We start from the raw sequence: 22,384 nt of genomic DNA, 5'->3' as shown, positions 1-22,384 counted from the left end.
AAACTGTTTGATGGTACAGCAGCAACTTTCAGCAATTTCTTGGTCTTACTGAAAAATGGTGAAAAATGATAGGGGGCAATATTTATATGATGAAACATCTAACTGCAACAATATTTTTTTAAGCTATTGTCTGCTATATCTATTGTAAATCATTAAGTTGTTAATATTAACAAGTAAAGGCTACATACTAAAACTTCTTGTCAAATTAAGTGGTACTTGGACTGTGCTTTTGTATTTTTGAGTGCAATACTTGGCAGTAAATGAAGAGTGATATTATCATTTCTGCCCATTATTTACTCTGCTAGTCTACTTCCTGGTTAGGAATGTTACAAAACCAAATTTTCTGCAGTTCCCAGGAGTAATAGTAATTAAGATTTCTGCTGCAGCACTCTGTCAGCTCTCCAGCCACGTATGCTCTTTCACTTCCTGTGTTCAGACCTGCTGTGGCTCCTCCTTACTTTCCGCCTTACTTTCCTCCTTACTTTCTATGTTAGCCATCTAGTTTCTCAGTGCTAATCCGTTCTTTTCTTATTACCTCCTTCGCACTTCTCTCTCCCTCAAATTCCTCTTAAGCTGAATTCTCCCCTCATCTGCAGTTTAGACTTGATTTTGTTGTCCCAGCTTTACTTCATTTCTTTTCCCTGCAATTGTCTCTGAGTAGTATTCTTCAGTGCTGATACAGATGAAAGGAATCTGCACGTATGTTTGAGAAGGGGTTTGTCAGCATTGCATCAGTTGTGTACTCTCTGTCTTAAAGATAACTTCCTATATGTACAGTTATGTCTATAAAATAGACCATTATGTAAATACTCTGATAGGATGTATGTTATTGGTATAATAATTAAACATTATGGAACACACATAGATGGAAAAATGCAGAACTTTTATAGAAGTATTTTCCCTTGTTAAAGTTTTTGTTTCTCTATTCTAGAGAAATTTAAACCTCCTGAAATACTTTCAATTAAAAAAATCACTGGTATAAAGCAGTTGCTTAAAGTAACCTGGAAGATGCCTGAGAAGATTATCCCTTCAGAAGATTTAACTTGTGAGCTTCAATACAGAAGCGTCTATCCAAACTCCTCAGTAAGCTACATGAATTTTCTTGTGCATGTTAGATTCTTTGTGACTAATTTCTTAGTGCTTTAAAAAGCTTAATGAAATAAAGGCAACAAGTAGTTGGAAATATGATTAAAACCTTGTTGTCCTCATGAAATATAGCTATGTATGCATGATCTTAGGGTTGCTGTTTTGTTGTCTAGGGTTACTTTTTCTCTTCCATTTGGTCAGTGTCTGTTTTGGTACATAATGTACTTCTGAATATTTCTGTGGAAAGCTAAGGGATGACCATAGGCTGAGGGATTACACACAATGTCAGTTTTAATGATTTATTTTCCTGTCACATTCTGGTGATGAAAACAATATTTACTCCCCGCAACAGTAGTTGAATCAGATTAAGGTGGACTAAAAATACATTAATTTTCAAGTGAATTTATACTTTAATTTTGCAAGATGGAAGATTAAAGGAAGTTCTTTTTCTGAGTTTCTTTCTGACACTGAAATGCAACTCTTGTAGAATGTAGCCATTTACTTCTTTCAGAAGTGCTGTTCCAATGCTTCTCAGTGCTGAAGTGATTCTATTTGCGGTCTTATGGTTTCCTCTTCAAAATTTTAAGAATAGACCTGGTTACTTGTCTTGCTTCTTTTTTTTTTTTTTTAAAGTATATTAAACTGAGATGTCAGCCTTGACCTTAACTCCTTAACTAATTTATACGTTAAATGTGTAATTCTGGGAGAGAAGAATTGTGTAGTCCTCAGAGCTTTAAAAAAGTTCCTGATACTAAAGCTGTTTCTAATTAGCATCCTCTTCACATTGTCATGGAAAGCATCTTTACTTTATACGTAAAATATTAGTTGTTGGATTTGGGACATAATATTTGGGATAATCAGATGGGCAGGGTGTCTTGGGTCCACACACAGTGTTAGAAACAGAACTAATGTTTATTTAAAAGACCCTTTCAAGAGTTTTAATCCTTTGGAGTCAAGACATATGAGATCCTTCCCAATTGTTGACTGCATACGTATTTTTTGTGAAGTTGCAGACTTACTGTGTTTTGTATCTATTTGTCACCACCTGCGTAAGAAATCACCTATCTTTTTTTTCACTATCAAATGTGATCTACATCCATTTGCTTCCTCAGAACTTACCTGCATGTTTCTGCAGGTTTTGTAGAGAAAAAATAGTAGCTGTGATCAGGAAAGACAAAAATTCAGTGAGTTTAATTCTACAGGATCTTACAGTTATGACTGATAATTTTGTGTATAGCCAGTGAAATAATGAATAAAGACAGCCTCAAACCATTAGTTAGATATAGGAGCTGGTTTTCTGCCTGTCTGTGCATATATGCAAAAAAAAAAAAAAAGTTTGACCAAATGACAGCTATTTTGTTGACCTTTTAAGCCTTCCTACCAAAACAATCCAGTTACTGGAGTTTGCTGTGAACTGGTTTTATTAAGTGAAAAAGAGATGACTTATTTTTTTACTAACATGTACTAAGTTACTAATTATAATAGAACACTATTCATAGCTTTTTGGCAAGTAACTATGAGCTACTCTAGGGTGTCTGCCATCCTGTGTCAGGTTGTGCAGGAGACTGGTACTAGTTTTGAAGCCCTTTTTATGGCAGGCTGACTAAACAGTCTGTAACCTGTCTGGTTTATAGATCCCTGTATTCATTCTCATAGGAGCAGTTTCCTGTTTCTGAAAATGAGTTTCTTAAGATCCGAATGGAATAAAATTTTCAGAGGTCAGAGGTTGCTTCATTAGGCATTGTATTTCTCATTATGGTGTTCCAAGGAATGAGTGTCTGCATTTTGTATTGTTATGGTTTGAGTCACTTTTCATTGGAAGTTTCAACTGGCAGAAGACAGGAATTTCTTCACAAGTTTTTGCCGCTGTTGTGAATTTACATGACACTACTACTTTGATTTGGCACCCTAGAGGGATTCTTCTCTATTCTAAAACTTACCTTTGGTGATTTTGTTAGAATTTAGCTAGCTTGAATGTTTATTTTAGTGTCTTTTTGTTTCAGTCATCAGAATTGTTAATTATTAGTTAATTTTTGCAATGTGGAAAAGAAGATGTTGATTTTGGTGTAGTGACTATACCAGTCCTTCTGTACACAAACACAAAAATCTTCCCACAGTTCCTGTTGTTTTCTTCTGTTGTCAGTCCAGTTGAGTTGTTGCATTGACTCCAGTTCCTGCTTTCCATGTATTTTTTTGCTTTTTGTTTTGGGACAGCAATCCAGTTTGACTGCCATCAGTGAGGTGTGAGTGGGTTCCTTTTAAGATGACGAAATTACACACTTTGTCATTACTTTCCCAAGAAGATATTTCATTAGTCATTTCTTGTATTCTTGTCTTCCTTCACCACTGTAAGACTTCATCTGCTTTTTTTTTTTTTTATCCTGGGACCAGAATTCTCTCTGTTTTTATTAGTCTTTAAAATTAATCATATGCCCATAATCTTTGGCATGGCCTACAGCCACACTGTTACAGTTATATGGCTAAGAGATGCAACACCCTGTAACTCAGAAAAGAAAAACAAGAAAAGAAATAAGTATCCAGCTGGCTCACAAGCTGCAGGTGATCACTGCTTCCCCAGAGATGCACTCCAACTTGGCCCTGAACACTTCCAGGGATGGGGCATCCACAGCTTCCCTGGGCAACCTGTGCTAGTGCCTCACCACCCTTGTCATGAAGAATTTCTTCCTAATGTCTAATCTAAATCCTCCACCTTCCAATTTATAGCCATTACCCCTCATCCTGTCACTACATACCTTTGTAAGAAGTCCCTCCCCAGCTTTCTTGTAGGCACCCTTGAGGTACTGGAAGGTCGCTATAAAGTCTCCCCGGCTTTCTCTTCTCCAGGCTGAATAACCCCAACTCACTCAGCCTGTCCTCATAGCAGAGATGCTCGAGCCCTCTAATCTTCATAGCCCTCCTCTGGACCCATCCCAACAGTTCATATCCTTCTTAGGTTGAGGATTCCAGAACTGGAGACAACACTCCAGGTGCGGTCTCACCAGAGTGGAGTAGAGGAGCAGAATCACCTCCCTTGACCTGCTGGGCACACTGCTTTTGGTGCAGCTCAGGATACAGTTGGCCTTCTGGGCTGGCTTATGTCAAGCTTATCAGTAGGCACCCCTAAGTCCTTCTCTGCAGGGCTGCTCTCAATCACATCCTGTATTGAAACTGAGGATTGCCCCAACCCATGTGTAGGACCTTGCACTTGTCCTCGTTGAACCTCATGAGGTTCAGACAAGCTCACTTCCCAGCCTGTCCAGGTCCCACTGGATGACATCCTGTCCTTCTGGTGTGACAAATGCACAAGTCAGCTTGGTGTCATCTGCCAATTTGCTGAGGGTGCACTCTATCTCACATCTACATAATTGATGAAAATATTACACAGCACTGGTCCCATGAGGGACACCAGTTGTCATGGATCTCCATCTGGACATTGAACCATTGACCACCACTGTCTGAATGCAGCCATCCAACCGATTTCTTATCCATTGAACAGTCCACCCATCAAATCCAAATCTCTCCAACTTAGAGAGAAGGATGTTGTGGGGGACTGTGTAAAAGGCTTTAAAGAAGTCCAGATAGATCACATCCATTGCTTTTCCTGTGTCCACTGATGTGGTCACCTCATCAGAAAAAGCCACTAAGTTGGTCAGGCAGGACTTGCCCTTGGTAAAGTCATGCTGGCTGTCTCGAATCACCTGTGTGCACACAGTTCAAGCCACAGGTCGGTCAGTACAGACCTAGATTTGACTCCAAGATTTTGAGACCCTAGAGTTTTACATTAAGAATGAAGATGTTGCGTAAAAAAATGAACTATGAAACTTGTAATTTTGAGTTTGAGAGGATTGAGGTGAGAACCATGGAAACTGTATCCTTTGTGGTTTTATAAAAATATATATCTAGTGGTTTTATAAAAATATATATCTATCTGCATGCAAGTTTATAGTAAGTAATGTTTATTACTATATTTACTTTCAGAAATTTGCTACTGTCCTAATGAATTCTTCAGAGAAAATAGCATCATATAATCTCACAGGACTGTGGGACTCCACAGAGTATTCAGTTGCCATTCGATGTATCAATAATAAGTCGAAATTCTGGAGTGAGTGGAGTACAGAGAAAACAGCAAGCACAGAAGAGAAAGGTAGGGTAACTATTTAGTATGGTTTTCTTTGATTTACTTTGGGCTGTTAAGATTTAATAATGGAAAACTCTTTTCAGCATAGTATCAATGTCGTGGGTTTAGAATTCTGTTGTTTAAACAGAACACGTTTTATTTAAATATAGATGAGGAAAAACTGAAAAAGGAGCAAGTAGTGGAGGAAATTTGATGGCGATAGAAACAACACATTACTGAAGAAAATGGATGAATGGGTAGACAGTGAAGAGGGGAAAAGTCAAAAGTGTAGATGAGACTGAGCATTGCTAAGTAGGATAGTAGCAGAAATGTGGCATAGTAAGTATATCTAATAAAATTAATTGAAGTAGAGCAATTAAATTGCCAGTTATAAAACAACAGTAGAAAAATCTCTTTTAGAACTTAACAAATAAAGCAGAAGGAAACTTACAGAAAAAGCAAAACTATACTAATTAAGGAAAAAAGCACAACATTGCACAAGGGAAAACTTTTAGTAAGTTTTTCTCAGATTGTATTTTTGAAACCTTCATATTTTTTTTACTATATTACACTATCTTTTTAATATAACATCAGATTTCAAGATATTTTTGTGTCTTTAAATAGCTCCCTCAGAAAAAGTGGATTTATGGAGGGTAATTGAACCTTCACGCTCAGCTGGACACAGATCTGTACATCTTATGTGGAAGGTATATACTTTTTGCTTGAATTGATAATCTTATTTTTATCCTGCAGCTGATGTTGCATTTAAGTATTTTAGTGTTGTAGGACATGTAACTGCCGGGGGGCGTTGCTGTCATCAGAAAAAATCCTCACTGAACTAAAGCAGAATTGAAAAGGCTTTTGTTTGCTGAATGGTAGATGAATAGAGCTTTGTGATCTCTACAGAAGGGAAGGTTTTGTGTTCACATCACTGGGATATCTGATTGAGAATCCTTACAACTTACAAAGTATAAATTATATGGCTTAACAAACCTGAGTTTAAATTCACTTTAATCTAGTAGAGTGACTAGAAGCATTTTGTATTTGAAATCTCAGTATTTGACTTTTGAACCTTTCCTTCAATTAAATTATTGCATCTGACCATCCTGAAGACGAGATTGAAGAAAATACCTCCCTTTTCTAAATATAGTGTAATTATTTTGTAATTTGACTTAGACTCTTAAACACAGTATATACTTTTGATTATACATATAACACTGTTAAATACATACTACTGCATACTTTTTCTTTTTTTTAATAGCCAGTGAACAATTTTCCACCTTCTGGGAGAGTTCTAGGCTACAAAATACAGTACTTGCCAGAAAAAAATGCTGCACTTCAAATGACAAACAACTCTACCGATAAGAAAATTATTTTACTTTTAAATGAAGATGCATATATAATATCTGTTGTTGCCTATAACTCTGCTGGAAATTCTCCTGAAGCTATTTTGAGGATTCCATCCACTGATGAAAAGAGTAAGACTTTTCAATATTGTGATACATTTTTCTCATTAATAATGAAATGATCTTCTTGACACCTGTGTAAGTTCAGTTACTGTGGAGGAAAAATTGTGCTAAGGTCATCTGTCATAGAACTATATGTATAAACAACTGTGTTATGCACATAGCTGTGTACTCATTACTTTTTTGTAGAACAGTATTATCCGATTGCCATATTTTGCTATTATATACCATGTTTTTGTTATAGGCAATTATTGCTGGGATTTTTGTTTTGAGATACAGTTCTTCAGATATCACCACTTTCTGTTGTCTTATTAGAATTTCTATTTTATTACTTTATGAGGCTTTTTTCTGGTTTTGTTTTTCTAACCCTGAACCTCCCAAATAAATTTATAGTCTCACTCAATTCTGTCTCATCTGTCTACTATGTCATAAAATTGGTTTACCTTAGAGCATTATTGGTGTGCATGTAACAACAACGTTCAAACAAAGATGTGCTTAATAGAAGTCCTTAAGTATATCAATGGAGGCAGAGAGAGAGAGATGTTTTATTTATTTTCATTTCATAGGCGTTCTCAAAGTACCCATCTGACCTACTGCCAGGGTCAGGAAGCTGGTCTTCTCTACTTCACAACAGTTGGGGTTTTGACTCTTAAATTTAACTCTGGTATCTCAGTGAGCCTTGTATTGCAACATCCAGCTGCTTACGCATGATCAAGAAGAGAGGTTTTATTTGACGCACTTGAATCACTTCTCCTGTATGAGTTGTTCATGAAACAAGTGCAAGTGTACCCCTAGAATTGCTCAATCAAATGCCATTCCAATAAGAAAATTTGATATGTAGACATGATGTCATCTTGTCCTGAAGGTTGCTGACTACTCCTTTACCCACTTCTGTATCCAACAATGCTGTTCTGATTTTCCATGCTCTGAGATGCTTTTTTTTTCCTACATAGGCCTTTTTTCCCCCTCTGCTTCACCAAGTCTTTTTTACATCTGTTTTGCCAGGCTGGATTTTCACTCACAGTTTCATTACTTCTGTTCTGCAGGTTCATGCTTCACTTCTGCTTCATTGTCACTCATATCCTTGCTGACTTGATGTATGCTTTTCCTGTTGTCTTTTGAAAATCCAATTAAAACTTACGTCTCTGCGGTGCCTGTAAAATGGGTAGTAAATCAGTTTGCAATATGATATAAACAGTGAAATTCACATCCTAAAAGAGAGTGTGATCTTTGACTGTTTATGCAAAACCCCTTGAGTATCATCTCTTCAGTCTCCCCTCCCTCCACTTTCTATTACAACAATTCTATGATTTCACAAGTATATTGAGTGAGTGCATGTATATATAGGTTTAAATTTTTTTCAAACCTTGACTGAATCTCATTGTTCTAAAGAAGTAATCTGCTGTGTTTGAATTGTTTCCTTTTCACATTTTTTATGAAAATAGAATTGCTAACATCTGCTGTTATATTTTTAGCTCCTCAGATTATAGAAACGGTGAGCATCTTTACAACAAATGAAGAAGTCGTCATGGAATGGACAGCCTCCAAACCAGAAGTAACTGAATATGTAGTTGAGTGGTTTGAGGAACTGGAGACAGATCCTTTTGGTAGATCATGGCAATATGTATCAAATTCTACAAACTGGAAAAGTAACAAAAGTATGTTCATTCATCAGTTACAGCCTGTTAGATTTGTGTTACTGACTGAGACAGAAGTGATTTATAGGCAAATTAAGCAAAAATCTGCTCAGAGTTAAAGTCAGGAACAATTTATTACTCATTCAACTCAGATGGGCAAGTCTTGACTCTTATGCTGAAAATCTCACTATTTCTGCATTTTATTATGAGGGATACATGGGATTTACAGCTGTTGTATACTGGAGATCTTTCTTCACTCTAAGCACAAGTCACATGAGAAATGCTGAGGCAAATTTAGACTTCCTGATATTCAGGCCTGATTCTGGCATTCTTTTGTGCAGTTGTTTTAAGGACAGTGTGTGGGCCATCATAACTTTTTCTTGGTTGCAGTAGGTGTGAGGAACTGAAAAAACGGCTGAGTGCTGATATAATGCAGAGATCCATCAATAGCTATTAATCTTCATGAACAAGTGGTCTAGAAAACCCTTTACACTCATTTTATCCTGCAAATTGTAAAGCCACAGGTGTGTCCTCTCAAATTAAGAGAGGTGCTTTTAAGTAGGGGCTGTATGCTGTTGGTTACTTGACTGCTGCATTGTTCAGAGTTCAAAACTTTGTTTCCAGAAGCCTGAACTATATCTTGAACCATACAAAGTTCTACTGAAGAGATTTCACATATTCAATTGAACTTTTGAGTCAAGCTGATTAGAAGCAGATTTGCAGTATTATTTTGTACTGGTTATTTCAAAATATACTTTCTCTGAAACTTTGCATTGTTACGAGATGAGCAAGTGGCTTCATATAGAGAAGCTGTAATAAGGCTGTAGGTACAATTACCCATTCAAAGTATTTCTAGTGTAAAATGATTTGGAAACCAAGTGCTGTTATGAATATTACAAAATAAATCATTGCTTTAAGGGTAGTAATGAGTATTTGAGGCAATAAATATATATTGTGCTTGCTGAAAAGATGAAGAATAGAGGTCTGTAACAATATATTTAGAATTGCATTGTGATTTGTTCCACTTTTGTTGTATTAATCTCACATAGAGATTTGTATGTAACTATTCTTTCTTTTCCTTTATAGAAAACTTTAAACCATTTGTATGCTATAACATCTCTGTGTATCCTCTCTATGGAAATCAAGTAGCAGCTCCATATTCCATACAAACTTATGTTCAAGAAAAAAGTAAGTATTTTAAACTAATAATGTGAAAGATGTTTTGTTGTCTGTCCCTTAGGGTGTATTATCTTTGAGCAGTTTGGCATTGGCATTACTGAAGGAGAGATGTACATGCTGAAAAAAACCCCCAGATTCTGTTGATCGATGAGGTACTGAATTGTTCAGTAAAGAAAATTTGTATCTTGTGATACAGGTGCATTGCTGCTCAAATCCACTCATATGTTGTGAATTTTACATGTTCCCTACAAAGCACTTGGAAAGATTATAACTGCAAACATGAAACAGTTTTTTGAACTAGCTATCTCTTTAAATGTTGCCACTTATATAGTTATACAATTAGATTATTTTAATGCTTGGTATTTAATAATATTAATGTATTTAATATTTGCAGTCCTGCACATAAGAAAATGTTAAGAAGCAATGATGTTGGTGATTGGATAGAAACTATGGATAAAATAGTGTGTTTTGGGGCATGTGAGGGGAGGAAGGCTTCTTTATTTGAAGAAGTTTAATGTGAATTCAGTGCTTGTAAGAATGTAGTTTACTAATAAACAGCATTAATTACTAGAAGGAGGTAATGCAGTATTGTATGTTTGAGTAATATTTACTAGCACAATTAGAACTTTGTTTTGAGTGCTTTTCCATTTATAGGGAGCTGTGACAGCAGTAAAGGTTGTCAGAGAATGGGAAGGAAGATACTTGTTTTGAAACTGAAGCACAGAGAACTCATGCTTCAAAGTTATGAGCAATGCACGTGAGGTTGTATTGCACAAAAAGCATAGGGATGTTTTATCTCTTGATCTCTCTCTGATATTATGAGGATTGATCCTTATAATGTTCTTGAGGTATTCGGGTGCATTAACATTGAGAACTATGCAAATGTCAGAGTAGATGAAGGGAAGTGTTTGGAAGAAATCACATGTTAAGGAAGGTGAGAAAAGTTAAAGGACCATATCAGAGTTCTAAGGTGACATATTAATTTCTACATTTATTGCCCCTAATGTTACGTGTGAGTTAACATAGATGGATAACATTGCGGTACTTAAAATCATAGCATAGTTTAGTTTGGAAGGGACCTTAAAGATCACCCAGTTCCAATGCCCCTGTGACCTGCCCACTAGATCAGGCTGCCCAAGGCCTCATCCAGCCTGGCCTTGAACACCTCCAGGCATCCACAACTTCCCTGGGCAACCTGTTCCAGAGCCTCACGACTCTCATTGTGAAGAAATTCTTCCTTATGTCTACCCTAAATCTGCCCCTCTCCAGTTTATACCCTTTCCCTTTCATTCTATCACTACAAGCCTTTGAGAACAGTCCTTCCCCAGCTTTCCTGTAGCCCCTGTGGGTACTGGAAGGTCGCTGCAAGATCTTCTTGGAGCCTTCTTTTCCCCAGGCTGAACAAATTCTTAGTACTTAAGATTCTTACTACTTTTTGTAATGTATAATGCTTCTATGCAGAGCCATCTGAAGGACCTGTGGCTGACACGGGCATTCTGGGTAAAAATGAAGTTATGATAAAGTGGAAGGAGATTTCAAAGGATAAAAGAAATGGATTTATCAGGAACTATACAATATTTTATAAACCTGAAAATGGAGAAGAATTGAGTAAGTATATGTTAAACATCAATGCTTTCAACAGGGTTGTGACAATCTGTGGGCTGAAGGTAGATTTTAATAGTTATTTTCATAGTTATTAGCACAGTTTGTAGTTGTATGTTACAAATATGCCTGAAAATACTGGAACTGAAATGTGGTTAAATTTTTTAGGTGCAACTGAAATAATGGGGAATTCTGGTGAATAGTCCCTGCTTTAATATTACATGTGTATTCTTGTTCATTTTCTTTATTCTGAACTTTTGAACAGCACTACTTTCTCTCAATGATTTTTACTACCCACGGCAGTACAGACATGACTATTGACCACATAGTCCTTTCTGCTTCTCAGATGTGAACCTAGTGGATCTCCAGGTGATAAGTTTAGTCTGTCTATGGTAGCACGATAATACTGTTTCTCTTTCCAGACCAGGATGCAAACTCATATATGAGAGTCTTCTGGCAGGTTGTCCTCTGTCAAGAGAAAAAGATAAAATTTTCAGAATTATGCCAAATTAGTAATATTTGTCAGATACTTACTGTTTTCTCCTTTTACATATGTACTAGCCCCCCTCCATTTTCAAGTCTCTCTTCCATTGTGACACACCTCTGAAGCTAGTGGAAGAAGTCGTGACAGAAGTAGAGAATCTAAGGGGAAGCTAAAAATGTATTCAGGAGTCCAAGATCCTGTGCAAATTCCTGAATTTGAACATTGTAGGGTTCAGTGAATTTTTAAGTTCCGTGTGTGTCCTTGGAAGGATGCTTTTCCCAAGTCCTCAGCTTCTGGAACAGAATGGTGGAATTTTCTGGTAAAAAGTGTTTTTTTAAGTCAGTTTTAAAATAAAAACTAAATACCAAATGAAGCTGCCAAGAAATAGTTTCCTTGGACATAGTTTTTAGATTAATTTATTCAAATTTTCTTGATTTTCTCTGCTTGGCATTGCTTTCCTGGTCTGGAGGCTGGTAGCATGACTTTTTGAGCATATTGTTAATCTCCTACCTCAGGAGTAGTATCCATACAAAGTGTGAGCATAATCCTGTCTATACAGAGCTTCTCTAGCCTAAATCTCAGCAGAATATTTTATTAGAAGTATTTCAGTGACATAAATTTGTTTCTCCTGTATGGTTTTATGGAGGATGGTGTTGGATCATTCAGTGCTTCAGAAATAGTTTTCCTCCTTGTTTTAGATATCACTGTTAGCAGACACTTCACATAATCTTTTTGTAAACAGATCTCAAACTTAGAAATTTTGTAACGTCTTCAGTTGCTTCTGGATAGTTCAGAGCCAGGGTAAGAGTATTCTTGGTAATTATAAAATTGGAAAGAGGAAGCTGATTAATGCTGTCAGATTCAGTCCTCTATATGCATTTTTTCCTGCTGTGTTGTTTTCTGAGTAATTTCATGCAGACTGCTTTGTGCAGGGTCATCCTCAAGATGTGCAGCGCCTTTGCATGGAGCCATATGTCTCCATAATCTAATGTGAAGCAGACTCTGCCCATTTTAGAAATTTAGATTAGTTTCTTTAGGAAATCTGTTTTAAATAGTGGTTCAAGTGAGCAGAATTTAAATGGCAAAATGCTACTGCACTGATATTTTTTGAGGTTTCTCTGATGTCACATCTTTTTGGTAGGAATAGAACATGGATTGTGCTAAGATAGCTTCGCTGATGACCTTTTAACTCTAGAACTTCACACTCCACTCCTTCATTTAAGAACATATCTGTTTCCTAGGTGTTTCTTGACTGAACTGAATGGTGATGTGAGTTGGCTTTGACTTTATGCACCAGAAAATATTTTAGTGACCTTAATTTAATAATATGAGTGTTCTTTTAATACTGCTTGTAGACATAGAGTGTTACAATATATGCCCTGTTTAAAAATTTTTAAAAGTGAAGCACATTGTTACTAATTCCAATAGCAGAAGGCATTGGAAATGTTGAGTTCTGTTCAAAAAAGCATTTTGAAACTTCAAACAAAATTCCTGTTGATTATGGCTTTCCTCTGACTTTGGAGCGATATCTCAGTGGTGATAGATTACATCCTTTAAGATGATCAATGTATAGCTACAGGTATTGAAAATATAGTTACAATTCGTGAGCCGCAGCAACTTTTAAGTTCTTAGTTTCTGAGCCTAGGTTTTAGGAAATAAAATTATCAAAGCACTGTTTTCAATGATAAAATAAACTACAGAAAATCATAACTTACCTATCTTTTATATTAGCAAAAAAAAAAGTGTTTATTTTTAAAAGTGTAAATGCGTAAGAGATCCCTCCCTAGCAAATTTTAAGTAGCATTGCTAAACATTGGTAGGTAATTTAAGTTTTTTCTCTCACAGGACTGATAAAGTCAGTTTGTATTTCAGGTTGTCTTTAAAATACTTCGTGATCTATCATAATAAAAGATGCTAAATAAGTGTATAGTTCCCTGATATAACACTCTCTTGTGTTTATTGACATAAATCTTCTAAAAAGATGAAACTGTGAACTCTGACGTTCTGCACTACAGACTGAAGTCCTTACAGGCTAATACGCAATATACTGTCTATATCATGGCAAACAATAAAGCTGGTGGAACCAGTGGAGAGCCAAAAACCTTCAAGACTTTGAAATTCAGTAAGTACTATTCTAAGTTAGTTATTACTGTTTTAAAAACAAACTTGGGAGCAGCAAATATGGGTTATTTTTGTTTTGGCATTTGCTTTTTTTTTTTCTTCTTAAATTTGTTAAACAAAACAAGGAAGAATTACAGATGCTGGCTGACTGTAACTATGTGATCATCTCACAGACTAAAACCTCAAGATTAGAAATCAATACCCAAAGCCTTTATTTTGTTGTCAGTAAAGCTGTGGAATGCTGTGGATGTTTATGGAAGCAACAATTTGTATGCTCTCAGTTATGGGATGGAGTGTCTGTTTATGAAAAAACCAGACATTTTTAACCGAGATACTAGACTTAAGATAGCTGTGCATCACATTGCATCTTTTCTGCTATATAAGCTTAACTAATAAATGAGTGCATAGGTTGTGGCCAGCGTGTATAAGGAAATACCTTTTTCTATTTCTTACTATTTATTTTAGCTAGATTTTACCTAACAGATTGGTATGATGACTGCAGGTCAGAAGTTCAGGTGTTTTCATTTCTACTTCTGGAAGAATGTTTTCAGTACATATATAAATAGGCGTAGTGGTGGTGAAAGTGAAATATGAAAAAGTGCATGAGCTATCCTTAAACATGTCATAGGACTCAGAAGTAATTTATTTTTTGCCTGTAAATTCACCTGACAGTTTGCTCCTCAAATGCTAGGTAAGTTATGCTATGGTGAGATCTGGTCTCTGTTGCTATCAGTACTGTCTCTAGTAGGTACTTGGAAGCTAGCTCAGAAACCTGTGCAATGTTGCAGTCAGAGTAACCATATTTTTTGTGTATTTAAAACTAAGTGGCACCATGTGGTAGTTTTAGGTGACTTCAAAACAAGTGCCCAGAGAGGTGGCAGACTTCATCCTTGATGACTTTCAAAGATTGGCTTGGTATGCACCTAAGCAACCTGATTCTAATTTCAAAGCTGGATGAGGTGATCTACAGGTGTCCTCTTCAATCTGAATTATTGTGTGATTCTGTTAAATGAAGGGAAGTTTAAAATGCAGTACATCTGTTCCTGAGATATCTTGAGAGGTCTCATCCTGAGCTGCTTTTCTGGCTCAGTAACTGTGTTAGATTCAGAGCACTCATCTTTTGACACATTGTACAATGAATACTGCATAGTATGTTGGCTGCTTTGACAGAGCTCTTTAGAATTGTGCTAATTGGGTGACCTGGATGTTGACAATTGGCTGTCTTAAGGGATACCTGAAGAAATTGTAAACATCTGTGTTTTTTCCCCTCCTCCAAAGATAAAGAAGATGTTGTTTTCTTTGCTCTACCCATTGGACTAAGCATGTTGTTTCTGTTAGGCCTTTGGATAACATGCGTTTTGAAAAAACACACGTGAGTATATTTTCTACCTTCTAAAACTGAATGCCATCCCTTGATGTTAACTTGTAAAAGGCAATTTTTTTATATTTTCTAAATGCTTTTGACATGTTCCAAACCAATGTTGAATCAAAAAAAAAAAAAAGCAATTGGAGAAACAAATCACTAAGCATACAAGTTGTCATGTGCATGCAGTTAATGTGCTACAGTCCAAAAATAAATATTAGTTTTACAAAGTGAAGTAAACAGGAACAGAAGAGATCAGAGAAACAGATTTATGTATCACCTATGTAAGTTTATGGAGAATGCTAAATGCCATTTGCAGTTCCGTGGTCAAGCAAGTGAGGGAAGCATACTTTAAAACCAGTTGCTGAAGTCATAAGTGCCAAAAAGAAAGTTTCTTATGCCCTCTTAATATATCTGCTAGTATACCGCTAGAACACATTTTACATAACAGCTGTTGTTTATCTAACTACATTAATAGTATTGTATTTATTTGCGACACTTTCCTTGACCTGTATAGAAGTAATGAAGAAGCTAGAAATTATACCATGTGAAAGTATTTGGGTGCTTGACCATGAGTATGGATCCATAGCTATGCATGATTCATAATACTTCTATCTGCTGTCACCGATGTCCACTGACAGATTTTAAATTGCTTCCTCAGAGCATGAGGATGCTATAACATCGCAAAGATAACTGTGTGCATTTCTTTAGCACTAGGTTGTTTGGTTGAAGTTTAATAAGGAGGTTAAAGATCCTAACTATTTTGGGTTGATGTAAGTTATTAGAACCAAGGTTATTATGTGAATCATCAGGTAATAATTATAGCTGAAGTAGTAAGTATAATTTCCGTCTCCTTTGCATCTTCACCTGTGTGTGTATTCTGAATTTTTACCATAGTAAGAAACTTAGGTTTTGATTCTAGAGAATACTTTGAGATGTCATTGGGTGTTCATGTCCTTATAAACATCAAATATGAAAAGTCAAGCTATAGCCTAGTTTTCTTTCACTGATATACACACCCAGTAGCGACGAGTGATTAAATTTTCTTTCCTGCTTACTACTCCATTGGACAGTTATACGCTACAGTGTCAGATAGCACCATTTATCTGTTATTAACATAAGAACTTGGTGTAGCTCTGTTTTAGTGTAGTGCTAGAAATGCTTTCCTAGAGCAAAGTTTACCTGAGGTGGCTTTTCAGTGAAGAACCACCCTGAAACATGGTCACAACAGGTTCTTTATACAGCCTTATTCTGGCATGCTGTTACTTGGTGTACTATATAATAAAAAACGTGTTTAGTACATTAGTAGTTTATCTGCAGTGTCTCTGTAACCCCAAAGATTTTTTACTTGTTGAGATCTGCAGTAAAAATTAATATGAGGGGAAACAATTTTGATCAAAAAGATTGTGTTAATATAGGAAAGACTTCCTTTATGAAGGTTTTATGTATTAGACATATTTGGGCTCTCTGGAGGTTTGTTAGTTTTATTTCAGTAATGTATTTCTTTCATCATTTGACTAAAATTCCTTTCTCAATGATAGGTTTAAAAAAGTTTGCTGGCCTGATATACCGAATCCTGCAGAGAGTGTTGCAGTGGAATGGCCTCTTGATGCATCTCCGGTAATAATTGCAATTCTGTGTATTCAAGAAGGAATTAAATGGAGAGAATTCTTTCTCTGATAATAATTTTATGACTAAATAAAATAAACTGTTTAGTTTCATTCTTCTGTTTAAGTGCTGTAAAACTCTCTTCATTGCATTTCAAACTAATAGAAAAGATAGGTCTTTGTAAAGTATATCCATTTAATTCTTATATGTTAGGGAGAAATAATGTTTCGAAGTTATAAAGTGACTGGTGGACGTGGTTTATTAAACAAAGACAATTACATTTGCTTTGATGGAGTCTACTGAATCAGATTTCCACATCTGGATAACTCCTTCCTTCTGCACAAAACTTTGCAATGCAATATACAATATGATTTGATATATTATTTACTAATATTTCTGACTTTCTTGTTGTTGGATATATATTCTTTACTAAAGTTTTGATGTTTCTTTGTATGAAGTGGAGTTGGTGAAGTTGACATAGAAAGTGTAATATGTGGAGAATGGAATTAAAGCTTTTGTCTGAAAAATGACTGGTTAGAGTGGAAAAGATGAAAAGAGTCCAAGCCTGATTTGGAGCCTTCTTTGCAACTCCTTATTTTAATAAGCACAGAAAATCTGATATGAAAATGTTCAAGAAATTGACAGAATAACATTTTTAGTACTCATTCATGTCTAATTGCTGAATCTCAGCTGAAACGCACAAACTTTTCATTAGTGTGTTTTTAAAATCAAGAATCAGACAGAGCTCAAATGGGAATATTTTCTGTATTAAAAATAAACTAATACATTATCTATCCCTATATGATTTTCCAATTTATCTCTCTCTCTGCTGACAGAATAATTCATTTTTGAAGGGAGTGACATCTGAAGCTAGAACCATAGACTTCGAAGACATCAGTGTTTTGGAACATTGTTTTCCTGAAGAAAGTCAAGAAGGATCACTGCTAATGAATTATGAAAACCATGTTTCTGAAAACCATGTTTCTGAATGTACTGATGTTGATACAAAAGGCACAAATAATGGAGATAAAACGATACTGCATAATGAAGAAAATGAAGTTGCTAAATGTTTTTCACCATCCATGGCTTATATAATTAATGATCAAGATATCAGAAGTCAAATGCATTTGGCTTTGATAACAGCAAAGGAAATCCAGCCCATGGAAATGCTGGAGCATGGTTTCTGCGAATTCCAACAGACTTCAATTAAAAATGAAGAAAATGATAATAAGGAGGTATTAAAGCTGGAAGATTGCAGTGAAAAAGCACTATTCAATCCATACCTTAAAAATTCTGTTAAAACAAGGGAATTTCTTATTTCTGAGAACTTGCCACAGCACAGTAAGAATGAACCCAAAAGCCAGTCAACTATGTTACCTCCTTTTCAACAAAATGTCGCAGGGCAGTCCTATGTAACATTGGACATGTTTGGGCTGGCCACAGCTCATTAGCGTGAGAAAACGTTCCTTTGTAAAGTCCCCTTGTGATATGTGTCTTGGCACTGCTGCTCATAGGCATTCCTATGTTCTAACTTGGCTGACCTAACTTAATTTGAATGAAAACACCTCCTTCCTTTGAGCAGTTGTGAAGTAAATTTTTATACTGTGTTTATACCCCTCAAGGGTTCACTTTCAGTGTGTGGTGGGGATTTTTTTGTTTGCTTTGGGGATTTTTTTACCGGAAAGCTGTGCCAACAGCGTGGCAAAGAAAGTAGCTTTTCTTATTTCTTCTGTGTTCTCCTGAATCCATCTGCTAAAACCATCTTATCTTTACTGTGGGAGCATCCAGAAGTGCAGCCAGCTCACTGATTTTCCCCTGCGTTTACCCATGGCTGAGTGCTGCTGGGTAAACATGGACTGACTCGGGCAGAGCCAGGATCTGTCAAATCCTTCCTCAAGTTACGTGGAGTGGAACTACTTTCCTGGTCTTATTTCCCTTGATTGTTTTATATCTGGTTTTATGTGTTATGTTCCTTCTGTTTCACAAACGCTTGGTAAATTTCAGTAATTGTCTTTTTACTTCCTGACTCTTGAATTGGTCTTTTGGTTCATAGTTTGTCTGTCTTAAATGAAAGGATATTAGTTATGTATGTGCTGTTTACTTATCTATGTTTTGGAAAAGGTGGGGTTATGCTAGCTTTGTGCTTCCTTCCCTTTCTCTTAGGTTTTCGATCATACTCTGCATTTTGTGCTGCTGTGTCTCTTTTGTTTGTTTGCTGCTTTTAAATATTCTGTTTATTGCAGGATATCTTGTTATCTCCTTGTTCCTTTTCCTCTAATTTCTCCCAGTTTAAAACTGTGTTCCACAGTTGAGGTTCTGTTATTTTGAACTGAAAAAAAAAATCAAAAAAAAATCAGCTAAATACAGCATCTTGTCTTGGAACAAGCATTGAGTTTATATTTAGAAAAATACTTTTCTTGCGGTAGTGAAAAAACACTAAGTCTACAAAATATCCCAGATATCCTTTGGTAAGTGATTTAGGATTAGACATTTTTATGTGAAGGCTGTAAATTTTGCAGTTAGTTTTATGATTTTGATAAGTTGTAAAATGGCTCGTAGTTTCCATTTTCTGCAGCAGCTATTAAGCAGAAAACTCTCCATTTTTTTTTTCACCAGGAGTCTATCACTGTAAAATTTTTACTGAAATATTTACTCTGTTAAATGGCAGGTTGAAAAAAAGGAATGGAGAGTCAACTGTTAAGTAAAATGTGTTGAAAGGAGATATTCAGTATTATGTGTGGCATATAGTATTTTTAAGACTTTAAACTTTTCACAGTATTTAAAGGCCTGACATCATCAGCCTTGCTTGTGTATAACTACAGATTTCATTAGGAGTGAAAAGAATACAGGAGTCATGGGGATAGAAAAAGGAGAGACAAATATGACTAGGAATAGGAAGACTTTCCTTTCTACACTGGAAAAGGAGTGTGAGGACGGAAAGTATATTGTCTAGCATGAATGAGGAGGCTGAGTGTTACCCTGGATGTACTGCCTATACCATGCATTGTGTTGGGAAAAGTAAATTTTGCATTCAGGCTTTTCATCTATAGTTTAAAAGCTGTTTTTTACTTACAGCAGTGTTTGTTCAGTTTCCAAAAAAGGAAGATAAAGCAATATCTGGGGAAGTTCCTTGTGCAGCAGTGATTTCTACCCCCCACCTCTCCTTCAGTTTGTTGGATCACTTTCCCAACCACAGTGCTATTAACTGAAATAAATGCGTATTTATTCTTAAAAACCCTTACTTGCTTAAATAAATCATGCTCTCAAGTGAGAATGGGTCACAGCTTTGGTCAGGTTAATGGTTCATAGCCATTTCCTAGGGCTCAGAAGCCATTGACTTAGTCACAGCAGTTTTTCCTCTTAAACCTCAGCATTTGTTTTCGTATCACAAGATTTAGAAATAAACAGATACAGACATTTTGGGTCCTGTCTAGGAATTGTTTAGCAGCCATATGCAAGCTGCACACTCTGAGTTGTGTGACTGAGTCAGGTAAAAGAAAGTAATGCAACTTTTAAGGGATCATTAGAAAGGGGAGGTTCTTGCTGAGACAGTTGGGTAGAGTCTCCGTGTAACGTCTTTTAGCTTCTGGAGGAGAAGTAATAACATGATTTTCCACCCTGTTTTGTTTCCTTCTCTACTGCACTTTTGCTTTTCTCTCCTCACTTCTGAGTTCCTTGCCCATGATTTCGTCTGAGAAAAAGCAATGCAATAAGTGGGATCAATGTGTCTCAGAAATTAGGTCTGCCTTTTCCCTGTACTTTTGGAATGCCAGCTTCTTGGCTTTGGATTGTGTTGCATCCAGAGTTGTACTCTGTCTGTCCTTTTACAATTTGTCTTTCAAACTAATGCTGTGAACCATTAAAAAATAAAACTGAGAGCAAATGAAAAGTTTTTATTAATTTATACTAAATACACCATTTAGACATTTTAGATTTTCATATTAATTTAGCAATATGATCCTATTTTGAGAGTGATCCACAAATTGCCGGGGTAGTTGGGCAGTTATTCCACTTCTGTAATTTCAAGTGGCAATGGCACGTTGAAGATTACAATACTTCAATAATTTTGATATTCTATTTTTTTTAATAGTACACGTGGTGTCATTATTCCCAGAGAGTTTTCCAAGATTTCATTTCATCATCACTGATCTGGAAAACACCCATTTCTACCCCTGCTTAAAATGCAGAAAATTAATCTGTTGGGTGTATAGGTCTTTGCAAGGTTAGCAAAGATCAACTTGTGGCATATTTTCAAGAAGATATTGATGCATCTTCAGTCATTCTTCTGTGCATCACACAAGTAATTCCTTCCTGATGGTAAGGCTTATGCCCTGCAAATTATGAATAGATCATGTTTTTCACTTACCAGATTTTTAGCTAAATTAAACATTCCGTCTTTTGTTACTTGAGTTTGCCTTCAACTCTTCAGAATTTGGAATTCTTTGAACAGATATCCCACAATCTCTTTGATAAAACAGAGCAACCTATTATAGGCAAACTTTCCTATTAATGAAAGACTGATTTATTATAAATAGATGTCTCTTTTGAGATAGTTGATACCTTCTCAAGGTAAGTGTTTGAACGTCTGTTCACTATTGAGAACTTATGCAGAAATGTTGCATCACTAGTCCGAATTTGGTGTCTTATGTAGCAGAGGTAAAAGTTTGCAGACAACTGAGTCCTAATTTGAGCACAGTATGAGCAGCTTTTATACTTGCTACCCAGGAAGGCAGGCATTCTTCAAGAAGGGAATCTGAGAGGTGCAGGAGCCGGCCATCCCTATGTGCCAAGAGGCAAGCTGGTGGGGAAGAAGACTGGCCTACCTAAGCAGAGAGCTTTGGCTGGAACTCAGGGTGAAGAAGAGTTTATGGAAGAAGGGGTAGACAACTTACAAAGGCTACAAGGATGTTGTGAGGCTATGCAGGGAGAAAATTAAAAGGACTGAAGCCAGAACTTAATCTGGCTACAGCTGTAAAAGACAATAAAAAGTGTTTCTAGAAATACATTACAGAAGGAGAGCTAAGGAAAATCTCAGTCTTTTAATGAGTGTGAGGGGAAATGTGACAAAAGGATGAGGAGAGGGCTGAGATACTTAATGCACTCTTTGCTTCAGTCTTTAACAGTCACACCAATTTTTCTCAAGGTACCCAGCCCCCTGAGCTGGAATACAGAGGTGGGGAGCAGAGTGAAACCCACATATTCCAAGGGGAAATGGTTAGTGACCTGCAATGCCATTTAGACGTACACAAGTCTATGGGGCCAGATGGGATTCAGCCAGGAGTTCTGACAGAGCTGGCAGAAGTGGTCACCAAGGTACTTTCCATCATTTATCAGCAGACCTTGCTAACTGTCCCAGTTGACTGGAGGTTAGCAAAGGTGACATCTATAAGATGTGCTAGAAAGAGGATCTGGGGAACTACACATCTGTCAGCCTGACTGTGATGCCAGGGAAGCTTATGGAGCAGATCACCCTGAGTGCCATCATATGGCACATACAGGAGAACCAGGGAATAATAGAATCATAGACTACCAGTTGGCATTGACCTTTAGGATCATCCGGTCCAACCTTTTTTAGGTGATATATATTTTAAATGAGGTGACCTAGCACTGCACACTGTCAAGCTGAGCCTTAGAAGTGTTCAGTACAGAGGAATCTACCACTTCCCTGGGGAGATTATTCCAGTGTTTCAGTGTTCTTTTGGTGAAGAATTTTCTTCTGGA

General features: G+C 36.4%; 1 protein-coding gene across 1 annotated transcript in view; it reads left to right on the top strand.

Moving 5' to 3' along the window:
* Window positions 1–20,538, top strand: part of IL31RA (interleukin 31 receptor A) — a 37,187-nt gene extending 16,649 nt beyond the window's left edge. The window contains exons 6-16 of the mRNA XM_069879783.1: window positions 932–1,083; window positions 5,065–5,230; window positions 5,828–5,910; window positions 6,465–6,681; window positions 8,145–8,327; window positions 9,393–9,494; window positions 10,947–11,093; window positions 13,553–13,693; window positions 14,971–15,064; window positions 16,597–16,675; window positions 17,500–20,538. Of these exons, the coding sequence (XP_069735884.1) occupies window positions 932–1,083; window positions 5,065–5,230; window positions 5,828–5,910; window positions 6,465–6,681; window positions 8,145–8,327; window positions 9,393–9,494; window positions 10,947–11,093; window positions 13,553–13,693; window positions 14,971–15,064; window positions 16,597–16,675; window positions 17,500–18,114 (1,979 nt within the window). The 3' untranslated portion in view covers window positions 18,115–20,538. The remainder of the gene's footprint in view (window positions 1–931; window positions 1,084–5,064; window positions 5,231–5,827; window positions 5,911–6,464; window positions 6,682–8,144; window positions 8,328–9,392; window positions 9,495–10,946; window positions 11,094–13,552; window positions 13,694–14,970; window positions 15,065–16,596; window positions 16,676–17,499) is intronic.
* Window positions 20,539–22,384: the final 1,846 nt, after the last annotated feature.

The sequence above is a fragment of the Phaenicophaeus curvirostris genome, chromosome Z (assembly GCF_032191515.1).
Source record: "Phaenicophaeus curvirostris isolate KB17595 chromosome Z, BPBGC_Pcur_1.0, whole genome shotgun sequence".
NCBI lineage: Eukaryota > Metazoa > Chordata > Aves > Cuculiformes > Cuculidae > Phaenicophaeus > Phaenicophaeus curvirostris.
The sequence above is the reverse complement of the archived record's forward strand: the minus strand, read 5'-3'. Positions and strand labels throughout refer to the sequence as shown.